Source organism: Barbatula barbatula (assembly GCF_947034865.1).
Source record: "Barbatula barbatula genome assembly, chromosome: 10".
NCBI lineage: Eukaryota > Metazoa > Chordata > Actinopteri > Cypriniformes > Nemacheilidae > Barbatula > Barbatula barbatula.
In genome coordinates, this window is record NC_136773.1 from 13,881,524 (window position 1) to 13,899,402 (window position 17,879).

The 17,879-nt window shown below is 36.7% G+C and overlaps 1 protein-coding gene across 1 annotated transcript in view; it reads left to right on the forward strand.

The window, feature by feature from the left end:
* The window catches only part of tmem91 (transmembrane protein 91), a 20,253-nt gene continuing 2,374 nt past the window's right edge, over positions 1-17,879 (forward strand). Inside the window, exons 1-3 of the mRNA XM_079466101.1 lie at positions 1-465; positions 10,787-12,278; positions 16,022-16,168. Coding sequence (XP_079322227.1) covers positions 11,868-12,278; positions 16,022-16,168 — 558 coding nt within the window. The 5' untranslated portion in view covers positions 1-465; positions 10,787-11,867. The remainder of the gene's footprint in view (positions 466-10,786; positions 12,279-16,021; positions 16,169-17,879) is intronic.

Here is a 17,879-nt window from a genome sequence, read left to right on the forward strand (position 1 = left end):
GAGATAGTGGAGGAGGAACAGAGATGTGGAGAGAGAAGAGGAGCAGGAGAGTCAGAAGCCACTTCTACTGCTGTTTGAAAGTCTTGCCAAAGGGATTCAGACGAGCATTGGTGGTATAAATATCCAGAATAAACAGGATTAAAAGAGCAACTGACTCCATCTGAGTGAGTGTGAAGTGAGAGAGAATAAAGTGCAGGCATCAGGAGTACTGAACTTGGGAGGCAAGAAGCATCACTTCTCATATGCTTAACCTCACACACAACCAGCTTAACTACTCATTAACTCGCACCATCAATCTAAACCCGTTTTACAGCGGCGTGGAAGATATGTGTTGGTGCTGAATTGCTGAATGTGTTGAATTGCTGTATTCGCCTGTTTTGTGGAGTTCAGCAGTGCTGGAAGACACTTGACACATACACACACCCGCACACCCCACGGACATCATCACAGAGTTCAGCATTAGAGGTAGGTTCTGCTCTGCTCTTTTTCTGCTCTCATCTTGAACTTTTTATTTGATTGTTTGAAATATAAAGTGCACTTCAGAACAGTAAAATTCTAAAATTGATTGTCTTGCACGGGTTTTTCTTTTTGAACAATTGTGCTTAAACTACCAGCTTCATGTTTACTGTTCGGTGCATTGGTTTATTTTTATTATTACTTCATTTTGTTTTAATAAATTCAGGATTTATTGTTTATATTTCTCTGGGTTGTAACTGTTATATTTCTCTGTATTCCCCTTCGACCGGATATGTAATATTTCACATCACACCTAGAATGAACAGATGTGTGGGACATTTTTCAATTTTGCTGCGCTGTCGTTCAGACCTCTGACCTCTCCGCATTCTGCCCAGAACGCAGGAAAAAATTGGAAACAATCCTTTTTGATTTCTGCAGACAGCTGATGGTTGTGTTGAACAGATTCAATTCCAAATCATGATAACGGCTCACTCAGCCAGCTCAACTCTCCTGTGCCTTTTACTTGTATGGAATGTTATGCTATTTCTGGCAATCAAAACACGTAAGCCATTATTATTGTGTCATAATATTCGGATACGAGGATGCTGTTGCTCAGCAGTAAATGGGCTCGTTTTGGCAAGGACGCACTTTCTGCTATTGTTAGGGGAGCTGCACCAGCTTCCATTAGAGAGAGACATTTCTATTGTTAGTGACTGTATCCGCAGTTCACCGTTGCCTCCCTAGTGATTCATGCAGATTGTGTTCTGCAAAGTAACTGCAAAAATGTATGACTACTCGCCTATATTCATGCATTAAGATATTTACTCATAGTAAACAAAATTCAAGTGGACACTCGTGACACCCTTTTCTATCGTGTTGACGTCTGGTATATTTTATTTAAATTACCCCAGAACATATAACTCTCAGACAAACCTTTTTACATTTATATTATATTGGAATTTATATGATTTAATATTTGTATCAAGACATTTTCAACATGCAGTAAGGACTTGAAAGGGCTTTTCCCCTCATTTTGGTGACACACACAGAGGTTGTTTCACAATATTGGTGAGGATCATATCATTACCCTTTAATTAAAAAAGCAACAACAGCTGAATGGAAAAATTGTGAAAATATTCCTTTTAAATATAAAGTATATCTTCTTTGATTCACACCTGCAGATTTAAAGTGTGTCTTCTTTGAATTTAGCAAATGATCGATCTGTGATGTTAAGATTCTCTGCTGGTCACTCGTCTTGTGATGTCAATTTTTATGTCAGAGTTCACCAAACTTGAACTTTTCTACACAGTGGAATGTAAAAGTAGTTGACAAATAAATCACACGTGTGCCAATGGTGTGAAGTTCACTGACAATGAACATACATTTCTAATATTCTATTCTATTTTTTATACTATACTATAAATACTATAAAAATGATATATTATTACACATGTTACGGATTATTTGTCAACTACCCATTTACAGTTTTTTGCATTTGTATCAGTATGAATAGAAATCAATGGAGTTCAAATTATAATGTGATCTCCCCATAACCCTCACGCAGACCTGTAGACTTTCAGTACATCACAACACAACCCTTTTTTTAATTATTTCATTATTATTCTTTTTATTTTGTTTTTATAGGACCTCCTAATCATTTTTGAAATTACTTACTAAATTTATGAAGAAATGTAAAATATTTTCCCCATAAATGTGGTTATTTTAAATGGAATGTTTTTATGAAATCTCTATAAATCACACTTTCAGATTACGAATTAATTTTAAACTCTATGTATCTTTTCACCACCCGCCATTGTGGACACTGAATGGAAACTGAATCTCACAACCAATCTAACCTGTCCTGAGGACACACACACAAACGTACACTCTTGTTGTTTATCAGTGTAGTGCTGTCACATGCAGCAGCGTGCCGCTATATTCTCCTGCCTGCTGCCCGCTGTCGAGATAACCTTTTACTTAGTGTGAGTAATAAACAATTAGCCGGTGATTATGTCAAACATGTGATATTCATTTGATTAAATGTGTACTCTGTGATGCCGAGCATCTGTGCCATCGCAAACTCCCAGACCTTGTCAGATTTGTGTCTATCTAGTAATTTTACTGTTAGAAGACTGTTTTTTACATTGTTATTGTTAAATATTTCACGTGGTGCATGTCAGCGGTATAGGTTTGTGTGTTTGTGTGAGCTCTGGGAATGGTCTATCTGCATGACTGTGATGAAGGAGAAGAGGAGAACGAAAGGATTTCAGAAGAAATTAACAAGGTGAAGCAAGGCGTTGCTGCACATGTTCCTGTTTTAAATAGCTTGTTTAAAGCCTCAAATGCGCACCAAACTTACAATTACTTGCACCAATATAAACAACAAAATAAAATAATGTCATCTATTGCTTAATTCTAGAGTATGAGCAAAAAGCATGTAGGCTTATTATGTTCTTTGATGCACCATCGTAAGCCGGTAAATTTAAAATATGCCCTTGACACTGCTTGTGTATGAAAGTGCATCTTGTGTTGTATGTGCCATATGTGCAATACACCATTTCCGAATTATCGTGTTTTTGCTCCCTGTGCACAGCACAACGATTGGGTTCTGTAGCTTGCACAGTTAACAGCCCTGACATGAGGTGAAAATATCCAATTCAGACTTAATGAGAATGAAATGGAGAACTGAGGCAATTTCACGAGAACAGAAAGTGAACAACAACTGCTGCACTGTTCACGGTCATGAATCAGGTTCATTGACCTCTCTTCTTTGAAACTACACACTGCTTACTGCAGGACTAGAAGTGTGCACAGTGATCTCAGAAACACTGTGTTGAGGGTAGATGTGACAGAGTCGTCTTGAGCAGATGTAAGCACACAGGAGAACAGTTGCAAACAGATGGGATCTTTTTATTTATCCTCCGTAAGGCCAAAGAAAGGTACTATAAATTTAACAAAAGAAAAAAAACATACAACAAAACAAAAAAAAAACTAGAAAATTACAAAATATTATTTCTATGGATTTATACTTTGTCAAATAGTTTATAGTTAAATTAACCGCTGAAAATTATTAACTTAAACTCCGAACCACTTCCTATTGACCCGGAAGTCATAGCGTCATATAAGCCCCACAATTGAGGCAAAAAATCCTTTACTCCAACAAACAGGAGACGGCAGTAAGACACAAAGATGGTATGTCAGAGCTATGTTAATTTTAAACTAAATAAAAAGATACATGATTAACGAAAAACCTGTGTTGCGTGGTTATTGTAACTGGTAAAGATTGTGAAGTAAATTACCTGGTTTTAAACAGCTCAATATGTATTGATAATAGAAGCTACAGCATTTAAATCACCGTAGTATTAGATATTAAAGTGTGCACACGAAAGCTACGGGATTACTGTAGAGTTTGGATAAAAGACTAGGTTAACCGCTAATTTGCAAGAATATGAGGAATAGGAGAACACATTGACCCGCTATAGACAAACAAATACCAGCAACATTTGCACTCAGTCTTTGTGAACTTGAATAGGTAGCGCATCGCTGCCGTGACGGTAGCTATGTGCCCCGTCACACACTGACACTCCCAGGCATCATCTACTATGTGATTGTTCAAGGAAATGTTAAAAATGTTATATTAGAATGGAAAAAAAAATGCAAAGATGGATATGAAACAAACAACTTTTTAAAGCGCTTCATATTTAAAATGTGGGTCTGTTTATTTTGAACTATGGTCACACCTACAATAATGTTCAATTGGAGATTAGTAAACTCATTAGTTAACATGAACTTTCTTATTGGCATACAGTGTGTGGTAAATGAAGATCTCGCATAGAAAGAGACTCCCTTTTCTCTCCTGAACTTGGCAACCCTACAAGCAAGCAAAAATAGACTTAAACAAAAAGAGTGCAACGCAGTACAAAAATACTCAAAAATAAAAAAAATTATAGTTTCCTCCACTCTCTTCTTTATCATCACCAGTATAGATCTGTCAAACCCTGATGCCCTTTTCTGTACCCAAATGGTCCTAGAAGAATAATGAGATGTCCTATTATAAACAGATGACATATAATGAGGGAAAAGTCACACAGACGCACACACAGTGTTCATGCACACAGACAAACACGCATAACACGAATAAGACAAGTTTTGTCTGTAGAGGGTCTGTATGTTCCCGTCTGCCTGTCTCTCTTAGGCACAGCTGGTGTGGGGCACAATGAGGCCTGAGGGATGAGGGAAATCACCCAGCTAAGATATGTGCAAATGTCTCTTCTGAAACAGTGACTGCACTCGCCAACTCAAGGGAAAGAGAGAGAGAGAGAGAGAGAGAGAGACTGTACAAATAAGTGTAGGAGGCACTAAAAATGCATGCTATTACTATTTTATGTCTTTAAAAGGTGTCCAAAACTCTAAAAGCAATAGTGAAAATGATTCAATTTTGTAAGTACAATTTAATTCAAGTAAATAATATTTATAGCGGATTCCATGTATAGCCCACTATAAATGACATTGGTTTCAAATACCACCACTGTACCCCAACCAACCTTTTTTTAATCTGACTACCAGCAAGCTTGAGATAAAGACAAAGAGAGAACGAGAAAAGGTTAATGGACTTGAAGGATGAATGATAAATGAGCTTATTTCCAAACACGCGTAGAACGCTGCCGTGCAAACCCTCCCCCATCCACCTCCCGCACAAACCCCTTCAGTGAAGCTGAATTCCTTTTTCCATTATAATGTCATTTAGAGAGAATTATGTATCCTTCCATCCCGATTCTAATGTGACACTGCTGGGCTCAAGGAAATATTGTGCTTGAATTATCAAGACTAAGCAGAGACGTACAGCACGGAAATGGCACTTGAAACTTTGCCTCATTAATCTTAGAAAGTACATTGCCAGCAAAGTCAATCGGTTTTCATATAGACCCATTCCAACAACAGTGACTTCATTTCTGGCCTGTTTAGCAACATGCACCCGTTTCCATTCTACTTCATTTCAATCATGTGGGGCCGCACACTGAGAGTGCTTTCTGCAGGCTGCTATTGTCTTTTCTCTCATCACGCCTCTTCTGTGCTATCAGTGAATATTTCCATCATACATCAGCGTGTTTGTTAGTGCCTCGGCTGCGACCTCCTACTGCCACTTACAGAGAGTCATCTGTGTTCTCTAATGATGTGTTTGTATAAAAACTTAATACAAGTATCCCCCTAAAATCAGACATCTGACACGCACACATTTACTATAATGTTAAACATGATATAAAATAACACAGAAAATATAGCAAGGTTATTATATTTGTAAATGTATTGATGTCGAAAACATTGTCCTTTGCTAGTTTAATATTTAATATATGTAAATAATTTGTAAGTTCACTGCACCAAAAATTAAAACGGACGGAGTGTCTATTTAAACAGAGTACAAATAGCCCGCTTTGTTGGCACTGTGAACTAGCTCCGCCCACCAATATGTGATTGGCATAGAGAAAGTGTAAGAACGACGTCATTTCAAATAGCAAATTTAGTGGCGGAAGGTGTAAAGTTTGGCACAGGAGACAGGGGTCCACCTCTTGCTGCAAATGCTTTTTTTGGGGGGGGGGGGGGTTGCCTTTAATTGTACAGCTTAGATATAGAGAAGGCAGGAAGCGTAGTGGGAGAGAGAGAGAGAAGGAATGGACCACGAGATGGAAATCGAACCTGGGTCGCCCGGATCACTGCCCTCGAGGCTATCGGCTCCAACCTGAAAACGCTTTTTAACATGTTTCTTTTACCTTACAGATCATAAAGGCATTTTTTAAAATAAGATTGATTTAAGACTTAAAATAAAAAAAATTATCATAAAGTTTGGGTGTAGGGTAATGTTAGTACACTAATAATGTACAGAGTAATACACTCTGTTATTATTGCATAATGTTTAATGCACAACACAGTACTGAGGTGCAAATAGTAAAGTTATCTGCCACTATTTATAAGTAAATAGTCTTTTACTACTATTTCTACTTAATCCAAACAAAATACAGGTATTCTCGGTTAGTGTAAATAGCATATCACTAAGAAATCTTTCTGAAAGTTAGTCTGAGCATCCCGACGGGTCTATGGTCTGAGTTTGTCTGACATTTGCAGATCGATAATTATTTCAATTACTGAAACATTTTTGTTACTCTGGTGACACTTTGGTGAAACTGTCCCTTCAAGAAATCAGTGAATATGCTGATAACTGATTGTTACAAGGTGGCTAATTCATATGAATTTGTAGGATGTGATTGTGAATCGAATAAAACATTTACAATTCTTTAAAAAACGATACTGAAATCCCTACCCAACTTAATCATCACTGGCACGAAAGCAAATCATACTAAAACGTACAAATTAGATCATACAAATTCATATGAAACAAACAAAATAGTTGCCATGAGATTGTGTTGGAATATGATTCATAACAAATGTACACCCTCAGTGTACACACATTATTGGGACATACACTATATGGACAAAAGTATGGGGACGTCCCGTTTCAATGAACAGCTTTGACTAGGCATTTCTCTCTTCTGTGACTACAAAGCTTAATACTACATCATAGAATATATTATAGCAACAGTTTGGGCAGGACCTGATTCTATTTCAACATGACAATACCCCTGTACACAAAACAATGGTACAAAAATGATACTTGACTCGAATGAGTCTAATGTGGAAGAACTTGACTGGTCTGCAAGCCTTGATCTGAACTGAGTTGAACAACATCCAATCACCCAAACCCATCAATGACTTGTACACAGGCTCTTCCAAAACTGTTGCAACAAAGATGGAAACAATTAACCACTTTAATATGGTATTGTACTATGGTATAGCATTAATAGTTATTTTGATCGGACTTACTGGAATAGCTCAATATTTATTCCAGGCGTCCCAATACATTTAGTGTATTTATTGTGATATCAAGCTATTTGGCTTGGGCAGTCCATTTATAAAGAGAGCCTGAAATGGTCTGTTTCTAAAGTAATACTGAACTGGGTAAAGCAATCAGATAAAAGACTGAGGTCAGTAAAGCGGTTAAAAAAGATAAAGTAGGAAACGCAGATAAGAGTTGCAGAAAAAGAGCAGGGTGAGGTAAGAGGCTCTCTATTAAAGCGTTGGTGCTGATTTGCTGCCTGTGCTGTCCTTGTAGAGCTCTGTCCAACTGACGGGGTGTTTTATGTGTGTGGCAGAAATCAAACAGGGAGGCAGACTTATGATGCAGCAGACAGCACTTCTTTTATAGTGACCGGTTGGGAGGGACTTTGCAATAAAGCTGATTGCATCTCTCCTGGAAGCAAGCCATCATAGCGAGTGTGTGCTGGGGGAGGAGTCGGAAAGGCTTAAAGGGATAGTTCACCCAAAAAAATAACCTCTGTCATTTATTTTCCCTCGTGTCGCTGCATTTTTAATTGAAAGACAATGCTCTGGTGATCGATGGATTTCGAATGTGTTAACATGGGTTGAATCTCCAAACTCACGAAGAAGAGGGCAGCTGTGATTTTGTTAGTAAAGTCTTTTCTCATTACTTTTTACATTTGGCTGCAAGTAAATGTTAATGATAAACTTTGAATTGACGGGTGATTTATTCCTTTCTGATCAAAGGAGTTATATCAGTTTGGGTGCAGTTCGGTGTCTTTGAACAATTTGCCAGCATGTTAACAGCAGCCCTGCAGTAATGTTGATGGGAGGAAGAAACAGGTATCTGCTGCTGAAGTATCACATTGCCAATCTATCTGTGCCTGGCCACAGGAGGAGCAGAAAGACAAAACACATGACAAGAAATGAAAAGGAAGAACAGTAAAGGATATAAATGGACAGGAGAGTTGAATGAGATGAATTGGAGTAATACAGGCTACAGTTATTATAGCAAACCACAGGAATGCTTTACCAGCAAGCTACAGTAGTCCATAGATCTTCTGAGTACGGTAATAAACAGACTTACAAAGTCAGATAAAATTCAATTTGGCTTCTACTTCATACATCTAAGTGCACCACTATGGAACAAATTTCTTTCTTCGTTGTGACATTTTGTTTAGGGCTGCTCGATTATGACAAAAATCATAATCGTGATTATTTTGGCCAATATTGAGATCCCGATTATTTAACACGTTTACTCATTAACCTTTAAAACAACATATAAAATAAAATAAAACTTTAATAAACTAAACAAGAAAAGAGAGGATCCTTATCCGTTTACCTCGATTATTTTGTTTTTGTAATTGATGATGGCCAAAAGTGACAATATTATACATTTTTGTTGAGAAAAATATATTATTTATTGATAAAGTTTGAAGTATTCTGCAGGGTAAATCTCACAAGTGACAGGAAAGTGACAGATCTGTCTGATTTGTGAGTTAGCAAAAACTAAATGATGTAATGATGAATCTATTGTATATTATCTCAATTTCATTGTTTTACTTTCAATAGAAACCCCTGACAAAACACATGCCGTCCTGCACTGCACAAACAGGGATATTCATAAACGTTTGAAGCTTATAAGAATTCAGCTTTTTTGCGTGCACACAGACACACTCATTGGAGAGGGCAAACGATTGCCTCGAGGTAATTGTTAAAATCTAAATTAAATTGAAACTGCTTTTTTTTTCTGAAGCAGTGTTCTTGAATGTCATTAATATTAAGTATGCAGAATCCTTTATCAAAGCAGTTTTACAGGCCATTAACAACTAGCTTCAAGGCTGTAACGTGCATTCTTAAACCTAAATCCATTAAGATATTAAATTACAAAACATATTAATTTACAAAATAATCTGCTATGCCTCAGGTAAATCTTTCACAACCACATAATGCCATCGACAGACATTATTTTCGGCACGCTAGACCGGTGCAGACAGGCATGTAACTGATGGAGAACAGCATAAGGTTAGTAATGAGAGACAAACTTTCACCTGCTTCTTCCTGAAGCTGTCATCCTGGTTTTTCAGGGACTGGCTGACTGACAGAGAGACCCCTGGGAAATGTGACAGTACTTTCTTTCGGATTGTGATAGGATGTAGTTCTGTTACTGAGACTCGGCCCAGAAATGGCTTATTAAACAGAGGTCTATCAAGAGTAAAGCTGCAGAATCTGACACTCAAGCAGGGGGAATGATATTTTATGCATAAACATCTTTCATTAGAAAATTAATGCCATTCTGTCTGTTATGTCTTCATATTTGCTTTATTTATTTTGACTGAATTTTAAAGTTAAAGGGATAGTGTACACCCCAAAATTACAATTCGGTAATTATTTATTCACCCTTGTTTCGTTCTGTGGAACACAAAAGAAGATATTTTGAGAAATGTCTCAGTGGATTTGTGTCCATACAATAGAAGTCAATGCGCCGAATGTTGTTTTGGTTAGCAGTGTCCTTCGAAACATCTTCTTTTGTGTTCTGCAGAAGAAAGAAAGTCATACAGATTTGGTGTGAAATGAGAGTGAGTAAATTATGACAGAATTTTCTTTTTTGGGTAATCTCAAAATTTGAAGTAACAATAAAACACAAATGCAAAGTGCTCACTTCAAAAACTTTGTCCAGAGTCAGCAGCACTGTGATGTTCTCTAATGTTCAGTTGGCATTAACTCCAAAAGTGCACACCCCTTTATAAAGAAAAGCTATTGAATAAAGCATTAAGATGACTCTAAAGCATTAAGATGACTCAAATTCTTAAGACAAATCAGACCAACTGATGGTATCAACTTAAACAGAAGCTGGAGGCCATATCATAAATTAAGAACATTATCTGATCATAAGGTCCATTTCACACTGAAGATCTCATATAACTACGCATTTGTCCGGCTGTTTATATTGCAAATGTTATTTTATGAATACATAGCTCGAAGCAGCAGACCTCAGCTCTAAATAATTTCTCATTTGACAGTTCTGAGCTTTTTCGGGTGTTTTTAGGTGAAGGCCACAGAGATTTATATAGAGAGCTGTGAACCACATGACGTCCATCACGGGCCACAGGATCTGCCAGAGGGTGTGTTGAAAGGAGCCTATTTCAGTGCCCATCTAACATTTTTTTTAAGGGAACTTGGGCCACTGGCATCTTGCTGCAGAACATTTTTCCACATCAAAAAGCCTTCTGGTCTCTCGCTGACACGCTTTGCCTTTGAGACAGATGTGCTCCTGAAATAGGCCATTCAGAAAACTTCAAAAAATAAGTTGAATTGATGAGTGTCTGTTACTTGGACGTACTGGCCTGCCATTCAAGCTTCACAGACGGGTTGCAGTTGATAGTTTATGCAGTTCAGCAGTTCAAGTGGATCACTCATGTGCTTTAAAGCTAAATACTTTGTTCTTTTCTTTTGGCAGCACTGTCCATGTGCCACGATGAAAGGTGAGAGGTGCCAGAGAGACTCTGCGTCTGTTCTGACGTGGGCCGGTTGGGAGAGCATGCTGCATTAAAAATACATCTCCCAATGGAGCGTTCTGGTCTCAACTAGCACACAGCAGACCCTGCCAACCTGCCAGAAATCAATACCTGAGCACTGAGCATTTCTTCATCAAGACATTTCTCTACGGCCACAAACGGAATGAGATTCCTGGGCACTTGCTGAGCAGAAACTACACTCTGGAGAATTTCTATTTTTGTGGATGTCAATTTCAAAGCTCTGAAAACCAACTGGGGGACTACAAACTGAGTAAATCTATATATGTTTATTTATATATTTCCATCAATAATAGTTGCTGAAGCTGAATTTTTTAAACCTACTGGCGATTGGTCTTCGAGGATGTTTTTAACACCAACATTTTCTTAAATTATTTCAAAGACGTCTGCTTTGATCTGTCCAAATCCCAGCTATTTATATTTCAGTCAACTACTTATTTAGATAAAAGTCTCCCACTGCTGTTAAAATTCTGTTAAAATAAATTTTGCCCTTTTTGTTTGTATAGAGAATCAAAGTGAAAACAGAAGGGTAGATTACAGATAAAATCCCTCAGCATTACACAAGCCGTCTGCGGTCTCTGCGAAACAAGGTATTCTATCATCAGAACTGACTTCCATATTTTTCATGCAAATTGAAGCACATTAGCATATGTATGGGATGAGATACATCCAATCATGTCAAATGTGCTATGCGGGCCTTGTATTCAGCCATCGAGAGAAGGAACAAATGGCATCTGACATGTGAATATGCAAGAGCTCTACGCATTTAAATCACATACTGAAATAAGTCCTCACTCAAAGCAACCTCAGATGAGAATTCGTCATAGCATTAGCTAGTCACCAAGATTTATGCTTGTTGAACCAAATATTTTATATGAGATGATTTATTGCCAAGCCATTGCTTCTGTATAAGTGACACATTCTTAAGAGTGAAACTGTCATTCAATCCGTGGCAAAGACTCAGTAAATGTTGTCACCTCCAGACTTTAACATTGACCTCGCAAAATGGAGAGTCTAGATGAACTTGAACATCCACTGTTGGCTGGCAGCCCCAAGAGCCCACGTGGAACAAGCAGTGGTCGTGGTCTGTTTAAAGGCATATTGGTGAGAAATGAGCAGGACAAAAGACTGCCCCCTCTGGACTGGAGAAATTATTGCAGTTCTACAGATATTCAACAGCAGCAACTATTGGACCCATGTTCATTGACTAGCACTCTAGAGACTCTTTACCCTCCAACCACCATTTGGGCGGCTGCTGACTCCTTGGGCATCCACAGTAAGGAGTATCTGGAAACCACATTTGTGGACATTGGTCCTGGTTCGCCTTTGGAAAGGAAGTTACTGGCAGAGACTAGAGATGTCCACAGCGTATCTTACAGCATGGAGGATGGGGATGACCTTTTACCAGACTTTGCGGTAAGGAGTTAAATCATGAAAAAATTTAAGGGAGACCAGGGCGGCTCACATGGGGAGGTTAACTCTAAAATAATTACATTTTTAACTTTATGTTTACATTTATTATGTACAATTATATATGTACAAATATATAATTAAATATTCTATAAATTGTTATTAATAATCATATATCAAAATAATAAGTAATCATTCTTATTTGTTATTATTATTTATATTATGTGGTATTTTTCAAGAAAATAATATTTAGATTTTCAATAATTGTTTTGTTCCTCATATTTATTTTATTTATTTAATTATAAACAGTTTAAAGGCAATTTCCATTGTAAAATGTTCAGTGATCTTTCCAAAATAAACCCTGAAATATATTTTTGTGAGTTTAAAGTGAACAGTCAACCTAGGTCTCCCATATAGTAACAAATGTGAAGTTTCCATATACCGTGGCTTCTTGCATGTGAACATCAAATCTTCTAGCTGTTAAGCTTTGTACTGCATTCACTAATGTGCTGCATATTGCAGTTCAAATTTAGAATTCAAATTCAATACTGTCAGGGATTGACAAATGAGCTTTTAAATGAGAAAATCAAAAAGGCATGAATAGCAGGGATGGGGGGGTGGTATGTACGGGCATTGGCCTTCAAACCAAGCACAATTGTTGAAAGCTCTGCATCCACTGTTGTGTGAATAATAATGCCACTGTGTTGATGAGCCGCATGCCAACCTCTATTTCATACACCAGTAAACAAGATCTAGTTTGGCAAATATTCAAATAACAGATTTAATTTTTTCCCTGAAATCAATATGATTGTCGCCCTAAAGAAGGTACCTGAATAGTTCTTTATGGTGAGTCTAAAGCTGAAATACAAAATATTAAATCTGGAAATTTGACAGCATGCATGATTCTTATTCACTTTGTGTCATTGCATGTTGTCAAAGAAGTGATTAAAAAATCATACTGCTTAGCATTCTGCATTACAGCGCAAAACTCCTCAAAAGCAGCTTGTCACAAAGCAAACAGTTAAAAGCGCGTTTGACGTTCTCTCTGTCAACACTGATTACACATGCTGTCATGCTATCAGAGCTTTTTATCAGGCAGTCAAGTGTAAAACTGCTACTACTTAAATATTTAAAAACATGCGGATAAAGAAGAGAGGCATGTGCAGACCAGAGCATGTGACTGTGTTGTTTAATTAAAAGCATCTCGTCTGTGACACTTCATCAGTAAAACATCTGACTGTCTATTAATTATTATAAATATTACCACAGTATTTCTTAATCTTAGTTCATTTCAGCATTTACTAATATACTTTTTAAAGCCAAACATTGAGTGGCGGGGCTTATGTCTAGGGTGGCCAGGGTGTGACCAAGGAGACATCAGGGGATCCACAGACCATGACAAAAAATGTGCGTGTAACCCTGACCTGGCATCAAATTATAAATAAATAATCCTAGGATTGCTGATAAGAGGTACAATGGGATACTGTACTTCTAAATGTATGTAGATTAAATAAATTATAAAATATAAATAATGAAAATGCTGAAAACATAGTTTAACATAGTTTAATTACTTGTTTAATTTAAACAGAAGCAAAGCAGCACCAGAGGTTTCTTTAAACTGATGCGGATCTTAGAAGTAGTCTTAAAAATACAGTTATTATATATATATTCAAAGTAGGTTTTCGATGTAGTCTTTTATGTAGTCTTCCAAGACTTCTTCTAAGACTACTTGGAAGACTACTTGGAATATAATAAAAAGATTTAAGACTACTTTTTAAAGAAATAACTGCATTTTAAGACTACTTGGAAGACTACGTTGAAGACTATATTTAAAATAACAGAATTTGGAATAAAATTAAGTAACTGGATTTTTTAGTCTTCCAAGTAGTCTTAACAATACAGTTTTTTATTCCAAGTAGTCTTCCAAGTGGTCTTCCAAGTAGTCTTAAAAGTACAGTTATTTTATTCCAAGTAATCTTCGAAGTAGTCTGTGAAGTAATCTTCGAAGTAGTCTTCGAAGCAGTCTTCCAAGTAGTCTTTGAAGTAGTCTCCAAAGACTACTTTTGAAGCAAGTATCAGATTCAAGTCACTGATGCTTGCCTAGAGGACTATCACTTGATCTGCACCGGGATACTTTCACACCATCCTTCCTGGTGGAACATTCTTCCTAACGCAGTTCGGTCAACCACATCTCTTACAACCTTCAAAAAACTACCTAAAACCGATCTTCCTACACAAACTTCTGCGAATACTTGACAGACAAATGAAAAAAAAATGTTTTATGAAATAACTATATTTTTAAGACTACTTCTAAGACTACTTGGAAGAGTACTTGGAAGACTACTTGGAAGACTACTTCTAAGACTACTTCTAAGACTACTTGGAATAAGATAACTGTTTTTTTTACTTCTAAGACTACTTGGAAGAAAAAAATTAAATAACTGTATTTTTAAAACTACTTGGAAGACAAATAAAATAACTGTATTTTTAAGACTACTTGGAAGACTTCTTCTAAGACTACTTGGAAGACTATTTGAAAGAGTACTTCGAAGACTAATGGGAAGACTACTTGGAAGACTACTTCTAAGACTACTTGGAAGACAACTTCTAAGACAACTTGGAAGACTACTTGGAAGACTACTTCTAAGACTGCATGGAAGACTACTTGGAAGACTACTTGGAAGAGTACTTGGAAGAGTACTTGGAAGACTACTTTGGAGACTACTTGGAAGACTACTTTGAAGACTACTTGGAAGACTACTTGGAAGACTACTTGGATTTTTATGACTACTTTTTAAAGAAATAACTGTATTTTTAAAACTACTTGGAAGACTACTTGGATTTTTAAGACTACTTGGAAGACTACTTGGAATAAAATAACTGTATTTTTAAGACTACTTGGAAGACTACTTGGAATAAAATAACTGTATTTTTAAGACTACTTGGAAGACTACTTGGAATAAAATAACTGTATTTTTAAGACTACTTGGAAGACAAATAAAATAACTGTATTTTTAAAACTACATGGAAGACAAATAAAATAACTGTATTTTTAAGACTACTTGGAAGACTATATTTAAAATAACTGTATTTGAAATTTAACCTTTTTAAATTAAAAAAAGATTGCATTTATAGATAAAAAATCGTAAAAGATTTTAAAAGCATTGATAACAGGAAAACAGTTCAGTGATTGAATACAAATTCTCTTCTTGTGTCTTTGAATTATGTTTCTACAGAAGTTACCCTGCTGTGTTAAAAATACACAGTGCACATGTGAAGGACATACTGTACATGATGTTTTTAGAAGGACTGAGTCAGAATTGTTATACACAGTCCTAGGGAAAGAGACAGATTGGAAACACAGCCCTTTTTTTGTAAAAAAAAGGCAACATTTGCCTGTAGGCAGCACAAGTGCTGAACATTTGCCATAACCTCATTCAATCACATTATCTCACAGAAACAAGCAAAACCTGCAACAGATACGTTTATACAGCACAGCAAAACAACTGTGAATCATTGCCCTTGTAAAACAAGATCAAATATACCTCAAGCACACATGTACTTTTAATATTAAAAGAGCAGTTTATTTTAAAATCAGTCGTGCTGAAATACAAAATATTGTTCAGTAGACCTAAATACAAGGTACAATATTCTATGTTGGGCAGTTTCATCGTTTGAAACATTACATTTTTATTAAAAAGAGAGATTACAGATCCTCCGACTTAATCTTTTTGAACGTTGTCTTCCAGGACTCTTCCAGTGATGACTTCAGTGATACAGACAGTGAAAGCAACTTTCCCATCATGATCCCTCAAGATTACCTGGGGTTGGCTTTCTTCTCCATGTTGTGTTGTTTCTGGCCTCTGGGCATCGCTGCATTCTATCTTTCCCAAAAGGTAAATTCCTCATGGACATATGCTGCTCTTGTTGCGCAAACTGTATACAATTACATCTGGTTGTCTTATCTGAGTGGACAAGCAAATGCATTAAATGGACGTGAAACATTCGCTTAAACTGTAAAGAGAAATGAGAGAGACAATTAAGAAGCACAGCTGGAAATGAATTGTCCCGGACAAGTTCCTTTATACAGCAGTCAATATAGAAAATTATTTGACAGCAGAATGTTGAGACTGAGCAGTTAGTATAGAGTACTCTGAACAGGCGTATAATACAGTAAGTGTTTGATATAGCACTCATGTAGCCATAAAGCATAGTTATGTAGTGAATCGACAGTGAAATCTAAATCCTCCAATCAAATAGACAGCATGAATATTCTTTTACCCATGACCTCTTATCGATGATGAAAATCAACAATTCTGATGTCATATTGCCCTTCAGTTATTACAAATATGGCAGATGGTATGTGGGCAAAAACTAATTGAATGTCAGTTGACTGAGAGGACAAGAAAAATGAGGGGACGAACTCAACCCATTAATCACAGACTATAAAGTCTTACTGCGATACTGCTCTATAAAGCCTAATTATAACTTGTCTTTCACACCCAGTATATACATTTAATGAGGATATCATCATATAAAAAGTATTTCTTTTCTTTTTTGAAGTGTAATTATTGTTGACAAACCATTGTTCAAGATGAGTTTGCTAGAGGACTTCTCATATTGACATTGTTTTTATATATATGACCCACTTGGTTCTCACAGTCCAGAGAGCAAAATGACTGAAACTGGTAGAGATTAGCTGAAGAGCTCAAGGCAAGTGCTCTTTTGGGAAGTGCGTGTGTGGACATTATGGAATTACACCTGAGGCTTTAGGCAGGATTACCCTGAGATTTGCTGGATTATGCCACCAAAGAAGCAACATGGCAGACATCACAATAATACAAGTCAGTCCACTGTTCTGAGTGAGGTTCAGTGAGTCTAACCGGTGAGGCGAGCAAGTAGGTGTTGAGGTTAAATGGGGCAACAGACATAAAGAAAAATTTTAATTTAAGTTTTGGGATTGGTAACCAACTCAAAGCAATGTTTAGCAATCTTGCAATGAATTGTAAACAAATGTCAATGCTTGGTGTCCATAGCAGTGGGCAGCCTACAGTTGACAGACAAAGCTCTGATCAATAGACTTAATTCAGGTTTTAATTTGTGTCATAATGAGGTGATTGATTTTCAATCGATTGTTAGGTGTTGTTTAAAATGAGGGGATCGCAGATGTATAGAGAAACTATTATTAGAGATCTTATGAAATGACTGAAAAACACACACCTTTGACTAACCAGCATATTGAAAAATAGACACATCTCTTGAAAAAAACAGTATATGCTGGTTAGGTAGGCTTTGAAGCATGGTAGCTGGATGTGCTGGTTTAAACTGGTCATGTGCTGGTCCTTTAAGATGGTTCTTAACCAGCTCAGTACCAGTTTAAACCAGCACATGACCACCTTAAACCAGCTACCGTGCATCTGACCCAGCCTATGCTGTTAATTCAACAGGGAAGCTACAGTATATCTTTTGACACACAATAAACAACATAAAGCAATATTTCACAAGCAAGTAAAAATATTTCGATTTAGCTTTGTTAAAATATTAATAACTAAAAATGTTAAATGTTTTTAAGGAGTTAAAATCAAAATGTGCATATGATTTAGAATA